The sequence below is a fragment of the Coffea eugenioides genome, chromosome 1, assembly GCF_003713205.1.
Source record: "Coffea eugenioides isolate CCC68of chromosome 1, Ceug_1.0, whole genome shotgun sequence".
NCBI classification, from domain to species: Eukaryota; Viridiplantae; Streptophyta; class Magnoliopsida; order Gentianales; family Rubiaceae; genus Coffea; species Coffea eugenioides.
This window is the reverse complement of record NC_040035.1, coordinates 32,900,149-32,915,257: the sequence shown is the minus strand read 5'-3', so window position 1 is coordinate 32,915,257 and position 15,109 is coordinate 32,900,149. Positions and strand designations below refer to the sequence as shown.

The 15,109-nt window shown below is 31.3% G+C and overlaps 1 protein-coding gene across 1 annotated transcript; it reads left to right on the top strand.

Annotated features, from left to right (window-relative positions):
- Positions 1 to 12,858: 12,858 nt before the first annotated feature.
- Positions 12,859 to 13,524, top strand: LOC113770572. Its single transcript, XM_027315079.1, has one exon. The coding sequence runs from the start codon at positions 12,859 to 12,861 to the stop codon at positions 13,522 to 13,524; it is 666 nt and encodes a 221-aa protein (XP_027170880.1).
- The last annotated feature ends 1,585 nt before the right edge of the window (positions 13,525 to 15,109 follow it).

The window sequence follows — 15,109 nt, the reverse complement described above, 5'->3', positions numbered from 1 at the left end:
GTACTAAATTTGGTGGATAAGAACAAGTATTAAGTAAGAGAAAGTGTGTGATTAGAAGTGCTAATAATAAGTTAGTGAATTACAAGTTAAAACACAAGTACGAGAGATTTAAGGAAAATAAGCTTGAACCGACGCGCACCGTTTGTTACCGATTGAGTGCACCACTTGAACACTACTTTATTACCTTAATCTCCTTATTATTAATTAAGCAAAATCAGCCCTAAATGTCTCCTTATAGTGGCCGAAATTCTTGACCAAAATAAGAGGGAGAAAAGAAAAAAAATAGGAAGCATCTTGGAGCAACAAGTGCCAACCATCCAAGAGTTGTTTGACCAACCAATTTCCTTCCTTCTTATCCTTCATTTTTAGCTCATCTTCTTCATTTTCTTTGCTTGGTGGCTGAAATTAGGAGAGGGAAAAGAGAGGAGAGAAAACTCCATTTCCACCACAACAACCTTCCTTGATCCTTGAGTTTTACCTCAACCTTGCAAAATTAACCTATAAAAACTGATTTCTAAGTAGGAGGAGGAACTTTGGTGGAGAGTTTTGGAGGAAGAAGCTTGTGATAGTTTGGTTCTTCACTTAGCAACAAGTGTTGGAAGGTATAAGGCTAAAATTTCCTTTCCTCTTGCATAATCTTGCTAAGTTTGGTATAGAAGCTTTTAATCTTGCTTTGCTATGGTTGATTGGTTAGTTTTGATGGAGTAGTGGTATGTTTAGCTAGGGTTTGCATCTCTTCAGTTTTGATTAGTATTGTTTATCTAGTAAATGATGTTATTGAGGTTGGAAATGGAACTTGTGAAGTGATTTTGAGCTTGAGTGTAACTTTTTTAGAGTAAAAGTTGAATTTCCAGCAATTGGTAGTGATTCTGTCCTGTTTTTGGAACCCACTTGAACTGCATATTCGTTCATGATAAAGGCCAAATCAGTTCTTGCTCAAAACATGAAAGTTTTAGGGAATTGAGTTAGCTATCTACCTGAAAATTTTCAACTCAATCGGAGTACTGTGACTTGTAAAATGACTAAAATACCCTTGACTGTCCAAATACTCAGTTTAGCCGACAGCTTTGTATTTTCTCTGAGATTTCAATTTTTGACCTTGCAAATGCAAGAACTGGGTATCGATATCTTCATAGGAAATGTAGGTTTGTATCTTAGCTTCGAAACTCCATAAAATTTGCCTTGATCCGATATCTCTAGCTATAGTTATGACCAAAACACCGAAGGATGACAAATTTGCCATTTATAAGTTCTTCTTTAATTTAGTTTCCAGCTTTGATTTTTATGGTTTCATTGCTAGGATTGACTTGTATTTGGATGATATTGAGCCTAGTTGAAGAGTTATTTTGTTAAGCTTGCTTATGTGTTGAATTTGGGCTGAGTTGGGGAAAAAATGAAGTCATAAATGGTTGGAAAATAACTAAATACAAATGGCATGCCGCCCAAATTTTCGCTCAAGGGTTAGACGAGTGAACTTGAGACTTGAGCGACGACTCGAGATTGAAGCGAATTTTGATTGTTTATGGCATTCGAGTTTTCTTTATTAAGAGGTACATAAGCTGAAATTTTTGCTGAAACTCGTACTCTTTTAAAAGTAAAAGTAGAAACCCTTAAAAAGACGATTTTCTCGAGTTTTTATACTGAGTGTGACTTCAAGAGTATAAATCACTTCTCTTTCGAAACTAAAAGAGCGAGCATGAGTTTTCTAGAGTTTGATAAGCCATATGACCACTACTTAAACAAGTTTCATTTATTTAATTTTCTTTAAATGAAACTTCTATGTTTCGAACTTTAGAGAGTTTTATATTCTTAAATGATATTTTATCGCAGATTTGAACTCCAACCAAGGTGTTGGACCTGAACGTGAAAAGCACTAGACCTGAACGTGTTGAACTTGATATTTGATTTACATCCTTTACCAACGTGATCGGATAAGATTTGCTTAATTTGGTCGGGTAAGTGTGTACTTTATCACACTTGACCTAACTCAACTAAACACTTGATATCTCATTCATGCTTGTACAAGTAACTTGATTTGCATTGACCTGTACTTGTGATTGACTTGTAAGTGTTGAGCGGCAGCATGTACCACACTCGATCCGAGTAGGAAGTGCCTCTCATTTCCGCCTCCATACTTTTTCTCTTGACTAAGTTATCGGCTATGTTGACTACTTGGGAACCCAAACTCCACTGGCTAGTTAATCGAGTCGAGCCGGCAAGAGTTTGGTCGGTTAGACAACGAACCATAGGCCTCTTGTTTTGTCGAGTGGAGTGATACCTCTTTGACTAATCGGTATACTCGAGTATTACCAAACGTGTTTATCTTGGCGTTTGGATCCGGTAAGGGGGTTGAATGGTGGACGGAGATTGGCGTTAAGTGGGGCACTACTGGATTGGTTACTTTACTCTAAAGTTGACGGAGTGTCAACTACTACTTGATCAAACTCTGGTGAAGCAACGGGAATTTGGCTTCTGAGAGCCATCCGTATCCTTATACTTTGAAATGATTATTACTTGTCGTGTTATTATTTCTTTTTAAAAACTTTACACTCGCTCATTTTGAGATCTGCTATTTGAAGTATTATTACTTATTTTATGAACTTGTTATACTCACTACTTTGCTACTTTGATACTTGCACTTTGAATGATGGTCAACTCGCTATTTGGAACCTCATTGAGTTTTAACTCATCCTATTCCGTTAAATTTGTTTTCCTTACAGGGGATACGAGCGAGGGCGTCAGACTGGTACAGGCTAGCATAGTTTAATTTTTGAACTTTTGCGATTGTACTCGCACTAGTGCTCGATTAGGATTGAATGTATGTGGAACTCAATCTTTTGTTATATTTGGGACTGTATGAATGTACATGTACGTTCCAAGTTTGGGAACTGTTATTTCCTTTACTCTTGAGACTGTAAACTATTTTATTTGAAATGAATGAGCGAGTCCTGGCGAGAATTGGGCAGGCAGTCCGCTAAACCCTGGGGTACGCCCTAAGGGGAGGTGGGGTTGTCACAGGGTTTATGTATAACTTTTAGAATCATGGGGGGTTATGTGATTTTTGCGAAAACCAAAGAAGGGTAAAATGTAATTTGCCCAATTCTTTATATATTTGTTCAATGGAACGTTTGAAAATAGTTACATTCACTATGAAAACCTTTTAATAAGGGACTGAATAATTACTGTTGTTATTTTAAAGTTCAAGAAGTGTGATTTAGTTGCATATTAGCATTTAGGACGCAAAGGTGCACAAGTTAATACTCCAGCCTAATGACATCAATGACTAATTGGATGCCGTGTAGACAAAGGACTGAGACCTCAAATTTTCCAGTAAAGAAAGAGACACTACCAACGTGGAGAAGTATTCGGTTTAAAGTCTTTACATGTCGAATATGTGCAAATTTTATTCTTAGTCATGATCTGGACTTCGTCATACATAATTATATCTTATTACTTCTTCTCTCTCTTAATTCATCTCTTTTCAAGCTTTTCTTATGCCTCACTTGTTTGGCTTGAGGTCTTGTATGACACTTTTTCATGTTATACTTTGTTATACAACGGGGAGATTTTAAAATTTGGATTGTTACTTATTATTACATGGGACACATATTATTCAGATGGATAGTATAACAAAAATATAATTGAAAAAGTTGTAAAAGAGGATCTTTTGCTGCCCGATAGGGCTTTCCTCTAATATAGGATAGCATAGAATTAGTGCAGTTGTTATTGATTGATAAAAGACTCAGTAGAGAAGATCGTTCATTATTGTTTTGTATTATTTTTCTGGGACAGTGCTTCAGCATCGAGAGTTGCTGTCAATGGGAGCAACTATCACTTTGAAAATATTTTGTAGTGGACTAAAACACTTATTGCCAATGCGGGTAGTAGAACATATATTCAATACTTCCATTGAAGTTATTCATTACAAAAATTTTCTATGGAGAAGAGAACTCAATGAAATTTAAAAAGGAAATTTAGACAGACGAGTGAACTTTTTAAAAATTTGAAGGGGACAATGTAGTTATGGAAAGGATTTACAAAGGTTGTGGAGGGGCAAATAAGGTGCATAATTAAAAATATTGTAAAATATCAAGTCTATTATATAATTTTTTTGGTTTGAGTTTTTATTCTACATATTATTTGTTTCCAAAATCAATATATTTTCATTTTACCATGTATCTAAGTTTAGGGGAAAAAAAATTAAAGGTTTAGCAGAATTTGAGAATACTAATAGCCGATTCATGAAATAGACCATGGTATAATACCACAAGACTTAGTTTTAACTTTATTTTCACAAGTTAAAATTGTGGAAGATGTTTCATTAAATATTGATGCCATTCTTATTTGATCATTTTCATAAATAGAACTTAAATAACACTTTGTCCCCCTTAACCTACGGGGTGGTAACACTTTACCACACTGAATTTTAAAAATATATATTTTTCCCCACTCTAATGAATTATGTTTATGTTTTTAATTTTGAACAACCTATGTGCATATTTTTCTTCATAGATTACCCCCAATTTTCCGAGTTTCTCAACGGTCAACTTTTAGAATGTTGCATTTTCTTCTTATGTTTTCATCAAAATATTCTGTTATTGCGTGCTATGATGTTAGATCATAATATAAATTAAATAAAAAATTCCCCCCACCCTATCCCACTTTCTTAGGAGTGCTCCCATAGTGACCATTACTATTTTTTATATTTGACCTAATTTTTTTAAAAATGTATATATAGTACCAATAAAAATAGCAATTATCAGTCTTTTGAATTAGTCAAAAATTCAATGTTAATTATCACATTTGATACTATGCAAAATCTAAATCAATGCCCACTGATTTTTTTACAAACAATATATAACATATGACAAATAAAAGTCAAGCAAATTAATATAACAAGATCATACTTTTGCCACAAACATAATAAAATGCCAAGAAATGGTATATTAATTTATCACAATAAAATACCATATTGTTTATTTTAAATTTGAATATTTACATACATATTAGTACTACACTACATTATATATAAGGTAGGGGATAGGGTATGGGACTTAGCTCAATTTACACCAATGCTAAATTATACATAAATCTATGTAATAAGTTAATTAAACTGTTGTCCAACATCATATCAAACAATAGAAAAATGTTTTGATGAATATATAATAAGAAAATACAACAAGCTAAAAGATGACCGTTGAGAAAATAGGAAGGCTAGGGGTAATTTGGAAAGAAAAGATGCATATCAGTTTGTCAAAATTAAAAGTACAAATATAATTTATTTGAGAGGGCACAATGTATATATTGAACTTTAGGGTGGCAAAGTTTTACCACCCTTCGCCCGCCGCGGGGGGGGGGGGTGTGGAACTATTATTAACCCAGTTAAATAATGTAACACAAACCAACTTTGAACATTTATATGCATTTTTTCCATTTTGTAACAGTTCGCCACCAACGGCATTTTCAAATAGGAAATTGAGGACCCAGCTTCCACAAACCCATATAAAATGCCTTTTCTTTTTCTTTTTCTTGCTTTTTTTTTTCTGGCAAACAGTGGGGTGGGATGCCAACAAAAAAAATTATTAAAGAAAATAAATCATTTCAAGGATGGCAATATGTACCTGACCTACAGGTAAGTGCTTCACATTGGATCATTATATGGAAACCACAGAGAGACCTTGGCCCTGTTTGTTTTTTGGGCCAGAGAGACTTACTTAGAACAGGAGGTATTAGTTGAATATTTCATATTGATATTTTAAGTATTTTAACCATATATATAAGATATTGGACCATTCCACTCATTATCAGTTGATTTTAAAATGGAAGTCCAAGTTATTTAACAAAGGGCAAGGTGATGCAATGTTTTCAGGCAAACCTCCTCGCAACCGTGATTTGGCAAATGAGTTTAAACCATTAGAAAAAGAACTAAGTCACGGGTGAAATAAATGGGGATACAAATCCACCTATGGAATAACAAACAAACCCAAGGCCCAACTCTGATATCATATAAAATAACTTGGACTTCCATTTCAAAACAAATTGACGATGAATGGAGTGACCCAACACCTTAGATATATGGTTGGAAATCCTTGGAATATCAGCGCGTGGGATATTCAGCTAAGATCCTTTAATGTCCGAAAAATACTTGCATACCTAAAAATGTGAGTGGGATATTCAATGTGAGTAGGATATTCAACTGACATCCCGAAAAATACTTGCGTACCTAACAATGTGAGTGGGATTTTCAATGTGAGTGGGATATTCAGCTAACATCCTTCAATGTCCGAAAAATACTTGCATACCTAACACTGTGACATTAATAGAAACTCACAAAGGATTTTAGGATGGTTTCATAAATATATACACCTGGATCCCGCATTTGGCTCCGACTAGACGATTAGCCAGTTTTATGTTATCTTTTTTTTTTTAAAAAAAAATATAGGATTAAAAAAATTAACTCACATGCCTACGATTTTTTTTAACACACTCATCTTAAATTTAGGAAAATAATTTAATCTAATAAGTTATCTAGAACTGTTAGTTATAAAATCTATTCCATTATGGTAGGAGCATAAATTAAGATTGTAATCCAATCTAAGTTTTAACTTAGGGAGTAACTGGTGGTAAACAATGAGCTTAGATTGCGAATTGTAAAATCCAGACGGTAAATTAGATGCTGAATTGCATATGCCTTTTATAACACGAATGTCATTCCACCTTTTTTTAAGTCATCAATCATACCATACCAACATTATCTTTTAGCCATTCAATTCAACTGAGTTGAGGATGTTTACTTAGGGAAAAACCAGCACTCTCTTATAAGACAATGATTATAGCAATTGGCTATGAGTTATTCACAAATTGGACCCTAGAATAAATGTTTCAAACAGTTTTATTATAGTAGTAGAGCTACGAGTCGCAATGTCAAACTTGATTAACACTTAAAACTACGAAAAAAAAAGTTTCTGGCATTTGTTTTGTGTCGGCCAATTTAATTGGACACTGGAAGTGAAACCCAAATTCCAATTGCTCTAGGGTAGTTTGGAATATTAGGAGCAAAAATATGATTTTCAAATTTTTTGAACCATCCTAGCTACTCTTAACCACAACAAAAGAATGCGCATGCCTTTTCTTGAAAATTTTTTAATTTTATTAATAATTTTAAAAAACTAAAAAGGAGGGGACGTAAACTTTACCTCTAAAATATGTGAATATTTAAAATAAACATAAAAGAAACAAGGACATAAATAAGCAATGCTTAATTATTTAGTTACTGAATCAAAATTGGACATGTAAATAAATGAATAGCCAATGGAGAAAATCGATGTCCATCTAGGCTTTCTTTCAACTATTCATATGCTGTAGCAGTATGATACTATTGAAATTTTCAGTTTTCTCTTAAACAGTCAAAATAAGAAACTTTCAAATTTGTAATCTACAGGTTTGAATGGAATAATGAGTTTGAATATTAGTGAGAAGTGATAAGTTGTCAACAGAGTAAATTGACAAGGTTATATCTTCTCTCAACTTACAAGGGCAAATGAAGCAAAAAAAAAAAAAAAAGTAATACTCATGGAGTAGGAATTTAGTGGGTTGATCACTCTTAGTTATTATCATAAAAAATGAGATAAAAGGTATAGGATTCATCTTTATACACTTTCAGTGTAAGAGTATTTTTATACTAGCAAATTTAGATGAACACCGCACAATCTTTGTTTAAATTTAAAATACACTTTTTGTACATGATAGCATATATTCAAGTTTGCTAGTATAAAATAATTTTTACGCTAACAGTGCATAAAAATAGTTATCTATAAAGATATATGAATTGACTTTTTGTTGAAAAAATTCCATCATGCCTTCTACTACTCTATACAACTGTAGTAGAGTACAAAATCAATTATGGCTCTCATCGAATTGGATTTACTAAATTGTTCCATACTCAGGAGATATTGACCCTAAAAGAATTTTAATTCGGTATGAACACCCTACAAAATTTTTGCCAACTTAATTTTGTATTTTTTCTATTTGCTTCTATCAGTATTTAGAACTTTTTATCGCATGATTGAGTTGAAGAAAGATATGAATATGTACCAACCAAATAAAGTTCCTTAGCGGTTCCTCAGTTTAATCTCAAATTATTAGTTAGTTTAAACTTAAAACAATATTACACTAATAAATTAATTTAAACTTACATTCGTATTGTTTTAGAATCTAATAAGCCAATAGTCAAGATATACTTCTTGTTATCCTATTGATCAATTCTTTCTGATTCTTTGGATGTTAAATACACATTGCCCATAGTTTTCTGATTACTTAGTTCCTCTCTCCCATTGTTTACCATGTAAATCTTAGTACATCTTCTCTTTTTACACTTCAAAGTTATTCTAAGAGCAATAATACAAACAAATAAGTAGATACGAATAAGATTGATGGTATTTGGTACATAGATATTTATTTATTTTTGTGGCTTTATAAATAAGACTTTAATTGATGGAAGCGATTCACAATGAGAAAAATTCTACAGTTAAAGAATAATTAAAGGAGATTATTCTTGATTATAAGTAATAGGGGTTGGGGTGGGGAGGGGGAGGAAAAGAATGAGTTGGGTGGTTTGGGGGAGAGGCCGAGAGGGAATGTAAGTGAGAGGTTTCAGGTTTGAGCCTTCTCTTTTATAGTAAAAAAAAAAAATGGTGTAGTCGCAAAAATACAGGGGTTCTAAGCTTGTCAATGTTCCACTAAGGTATATAAGGTGCTATAAAAAGAAAAGGAGAAAAGACAAACAATATATAGTTATATATCATTCATTTGGTTCTTATTACCATTTTTTTGGTTTCCAATCTGTTATAGATGGTGTCTATAGCTAAAGATGTATACTTCTTGTACATTTATAATTGTATATTATTTATTAATATATATTGCACATTTTATTGTCATTCTAATATATACTAACTTCTAAATACAACAAGATGTGACATGAATTCAATATTTTTTTTGGATAGTGAATTATTTATAAAAAATTATTTATTTACATCATCAACACTTTTTCCAACCATATTTTTATCTAACATGCATCATATAAGAAAGTGTTACAATATCTTTTTTTTTCAAAAAATTTTCCCCCATAATCTACTATCCAAACACACTAAATGTTTTCTATTAGACGTTGAATAGCCCTACTTACCTTCTCATTACATGATTAGTAAAGAAAATTTTCAAAACTATGTATAGAAGTGACTAAACACTACGTATAGATTTGACTAAGGGTATCTTGAATTGATAAGGTAACCCTTGTCACCAAGGTTTAAATATTCATTTGGTTATGTAGCTCAAGATTTGTATTATCTAAAATAAAAGACCATTTTCTCATCACAAACATGCAAGAGACCTGTGGATAAATTTTCTTTTTGGACTGAATCAGACAACTTGTGGATAAATTTCTTTCTGGAACTTGTGCTTTTTTCCTTTTCCTTGGGTTGGACAAGGGAACAAATGACTGTTCATTTGCTTCTGCTTAATGTGTTTTATGGTTGTATTGCTCTACTACTAAAAAAAACTTTATCCAATTGCTCATACTTCTTTTCTTCCTTGCTTGAATGCCCACTTAATATTTTTTGTTCAAAATATTTTTTTGAACTTTTTTCTTAGATTTATGAATGAGACTGGTGGATTGCTTGATGAATTTATTTTACTATTTGGGAATTGCTAGAAATAGGTTGATAATAACTGTTAAACAAGGTCATAATCAGGAGAGGATTATTTTGTATTTCGTTCCTGAGTATATGAAAAATTACCTCAAGAAATTCACACAAAATCATCTTCAAAAGTAGATATATTTCCCTATATTATATCTCTTTTTACGCTAATTAATTATTGGCACTTGCTTCTAGAGTGCAAGTGTTTATATACATACGCGCCTTCTGGTTTCTGTTTAACATTCATATTGAAAGTACATTTTTGCTTAATCCTTGAAGCCTTGATGTGGCTTTTGATGTATAAGCTTTGCAAAATTGTTGCTTTCTCTCATGGCTGTTGTATTCTAGATAGGTATGGAGGCCTTATTTGTTTTTTCCCTTTTTAATTATCTATGAAAAAGTCTGTTGTTAAAAAAGTGAAAAACCTTGATCCTTTTAGGAATTTGATCTCAATTTTGTGATTCAAGGTTTTGAAGCTTAGGATCGTTTCATAGACTGCAAGATGTGATGCTTATGGATGTTTAATACATTTAGTTCAATGGTTTGTTTTCTTATGTTTATATGGTCTATTATCTATGTGTGTAGAATTAAAATAGCTTAAAGGAGTTTGATATACATATATATATTCAGTTAAGTAATAAAAGTTGTTAATGAAGAATATCATCATTTTCCACAAAAAAAAAAAAAAAATCAGCAGTCAATTCTTCCATTACATCTACTAAAGTAATTAATTAATTAAAATCTAAGACAAAATCTAACTAGCATATATAAAATATTTAACGTCTGGATGATGTAATTATTCTGTTGAAAAATTTCAGAAATTTTAAATAAAGAAGATGAAAGGACATGTTTTGTAATAAAATAAGAAAGTTTACGATGTTTTAAATCAGTGAATTTCATAATAAGATTTTGATTAAAAAAATTTCATAATCTATGAATTTCAATTTAATGTTAATACAACATAATTCAAAATTCAAACTTTACAACAATATTCAAGTTAATAATAAATCATAGTAAGGGAGAGGGGAAGTTACGCTCTCAAATCAAAAGCTGAAACAATTTTCACCATTTTTTTCCCTAAAACACCATGTATGAAACAACATAGAGGAAAGGTTATGATTCGTGGCCACATCACCTAACGATAATGATAAGTATAGATTATAACTCTTAATAATTAAAAGTTGATAAATTAAAGACTTTTAATTATTACTATCTAGACCATTAATTATTAAGGACAAATTAGTTAGTAATTAATAGTAACTGTACATGACCAAAATTATAAGCTAAACCAATGAACGTACGCCCACAATTGTTTCTTGATACAAGTCAAGTTATAGAAATTCATGAAAAAGTTCTACACCATAAAACTATTGAGAATAATAATTCATATAAATATGTACATTATATAATATAATATGTATAGGTTAATAATAAATATATAAAAATTATAATCAATATGTAATTTTTTTAATAATATATAATATTCATCTATATTGAATACATAAATAAGTATCGATTGTGAACTTGGATCAAGCCCTACCTAGGCCTGAAACCTTAACATATATGTGAACCGAGTTTATGTCTCATAGTGTTAGCTCAAAATTCAAAACCTCGAAACTTTTATTTATTTTTTTATGAGTCGAGATTGAATTTGCTAAAACCCCACACATAAATCATAGTTGACACTCTAAATGCAGGCGTTTTCAATCATCACATTACAAACTCATGGAATGCTGTTATTTCATGAGAGTATGCATATGTGTGTGTGTCTATATACATATATATATATATATATATATATATATATATATGTTTGAAAAATGTATGCTTCCCCTGCCTTTGTGATTAGATAGTAGTTTACTAACATTTTATTTATTTCTAACCGCTGTTATTAAAGCTAATTGATTTAGCGGTTCAACCGATTAATTTGATGAATTGATCACCTAACCAAGTTAGATTGGTAGTTGGACTAGAAAAGGAAGGAACTCAATGACTATTCAAAAACTCACTGGTTCAACTGCAAAAATCTAGAAAACCAATTAATTCAACAACCAATTCAATGATTATATTATTTTGAATAATTTAAATATATTATTTTATTATAATCAAATCATCATAGGTTCAATTAGTGAACATGTACTTGAATCGCTAACTCGTTGAAACAGTGGCATTGGCGGGTGATGTTTAGGCCGGATTTAATGATTCAAATTATGCTCATTATTCTAACATGTAACATAACTTTCAAGAATGTGTAACATAAATATATGGGCTCGTTTGGTAAGACTGAAGTTTGAAATCTGAAAATTAAGTGCTAAAAGTATTAAGTTGCTGAATTGATTAAATTATAGCTGTTTGATAACTAATTGAATTATAATGCTGAATTGAAATATCGTGATAATATTATATTTTTATCTTTAAAAAATTACATTGTTTGTATATTTAGAGAGAAAGAAAAGTGTGTGTCCAACTATGAGAGAGATAGAAAAATAATGAAACAACTTAGATGTGATGTTTGAGTGTGCATATTTGTGTGCAAAAGTGTAGTTTTACATGCGTATGTGTGTCAATAGGAAGAGAACAAATATGTATTTTGTGCCGAGAAAGAGCATATTGTTGGTAATAGTTTGTAATGAGAAAGTTGAAGTTCATTGTCCCACATTCAAAGAGGGCACTTGGGGCTTTCTGGTTAGGATAGGGTGTTAATTAATTGTCTAAAATATTTATTTTAGATAATTAATTAGAGGTGGTTAATGACAGTTACATTTAACAGACATACCTATTAATGGTTAACTACCTATACACCTATTCAATAAGGATTGCATCCTTTGATAGTATCTTGGATAGGTGCTTCAATTCTTTAAAATAGTAGGACTTTGACAGAATTAAATCATTTTTTTTCCATTAATAGTTCTTAGACTTTGTTGCATCATAGAGGTAATTTGTCTAATATAGAGGCAAATAACACCTTAAGGAAAGTGTTTTCACGCCTCAAAGTCTCTGCATTTGTCTAGTTTAAATTAGTTATTTACTACTTTCCTACAATCTTAAGGTGTTATTCTCAACAATGGGGTCAAGTTCTGAATCTGCTTTCAAAGTGATCAATTAGGACTTTGTCAAGTTGGACAGATTCGACGGCACTAACTACTCCTGTTGGAAGGATAAGATGATGTTTTTCCTGACAACTTTGAAGATTGCTTATGTTCTGGATCCTTCACTTCCTGAAATTCCAGCGCCTAAAGATGATGATTCTGATGAAGTCAAGGCACAACACAAGAAACGCGAAGAGGACGAGTTGCTGTGCAAAGGACACATCATGAATACTCTTTCTGACCGCTTGCATGATCTGTATACTGCAGTCAAGTTGCTAAAGGAAATCTGGAATGCGCTGGAGTACAAGTATAATACGATGAAACAAGGTGCGGACAAATTTTTTATTATGCAATATTTTGATTTTCATATCACTGAGAATTCTTCTCTTATGGATCGGATTCATGATCTCCAAGTGATTGTGTCTAAGTTACATGATCTAAAAGTGGAGGTATCCGAATCTTTGCAAGTTGGAGCAGTAATAGCCAAACTTCCAACCAGTTGGATTGACTATAAGAAAAAGTTGCTCCATACTAATGAAACATTCACTATAGATCAGATTTTAAAACATTTGTGTATTGAAGAAGATACCAGAAATCTTCAAAAGAAGCAAATAGAATCTGATATTAAAGTGAATGCTTTAAGTGAGAAGAATTCACAGAATTTTTCTGGTTCCAAAAGAAAGTCTCCAGAAGCAAGTACATCTAAGGACAAGAAGAAGAATAGAGTCTGCTATAAGTGAGGCAAGAAGGGACATTACAAGCGTGAATGCAAGGCAGATTGCAACAAAAAACAAAGGAAAGACAATGCCAAAAATGCAAATCTGGTTGAACAAGATGTTGTTGAGATCGTTACAATGGTTTCACATTGGAGCATTGGCATGATTTCTGAGTTGCATGTGGCTGCTGCAACCAAATCATGTGACTGGTGGTATGATTCTGGTGCCACCGTCCACGTTTGTAATGATAAGTTCCAGTTCAAGACTTATGAAGAAGTTCCTGATGGTCATGAAGTATTGATGGGAAACCATAATACAGCAAAGGTTCTTGGCAAAGGAAGTGTAGACTTGCAGTTTACTTCTGGAAAGAAACTTATATTGGTCAATCTACTTCATGTTCCAGAAATTAGGAAAAATCTTGTGTCGGCTGATGCCTTAAACAAAAAGGAGCTAAAGGCTATACTAGAGTCTAATAAGGTTGTCTTCTCTATGGATGGTGTATTTGTAGGCAAGGGATACTCTTGTGATGGAATGTTCAAGCTATGTATCAATAAAGATAAAATTTCTATGTATGTTGTAGATGCTTCATATTCTCTCTGATAGGGGTGAGCAAATTCGGTACATACCGAATTCATAACCGAATTCAAATTTAATTTGGTAATTTGAAATCGGGTATTTGGTAATTTGGTACAAATTTGGTACATACCGAATTCACCGAATTCTAATATGGTATGAAATAGGTAATGAGATTATGAATTTGGTAATAACCGATTTTGCATTCAAATTCGGTAAAATGAAATAAGGTATCGCATTACCGCGTTCGAATTTATAAAATTATATAATATATAGATAAATGCTATTTAGTATTAGTATATACTACTAATATATTATTATATTAATAGGTAAATGCTATTAATAATAGTTAGTATATGGTATTATCATGTACTTATAATAATAATAATATATAATAATGTACAATATATTATTTTAGTATTTGTTAATTGTTATATGACTATAATAATGCAAATATATAGTAATAAATAACAATATAACATAACTATAATACTTATTATTTTATACATGAGTAACATGACTAGAATTAGATAATAATTAATACATATATGTATAATACTAAATATTAAACAATAAACATAATTGGTAATTAGAATTTAGATATTGGTAATTTGATACATCATTCATGTTTGAATTATTGAATATTTGAATGCGTAACCTGTAACTTGCAAGTATTAATGTGCTCTAAATTTACATTACATATTTAACATAAAAATTCATATTCTCTATTCACTAATCTTAAGCCTTTAAGTATAGACAAGACAACTAAGCAGTGTAAGTAAATGTATATGAATTGCAAATCAATGTATTAGTGTATTGACTTTCACAATAACATATGTAAGTAAATAAGTTTTATTTTGATTTGAAATAAATTATAAGTTTGTAACTAATATAACTTATAACTAATCATTGTAATTTGTAAGTTTGTAACTAATATTACTTATTATTAATCATTGTAAATTATAAATTCATAAATTATCACTAATCATTGTATAGTCTAAGGTTTATTCTAGTTTAAATTAATCACTTTTTATGT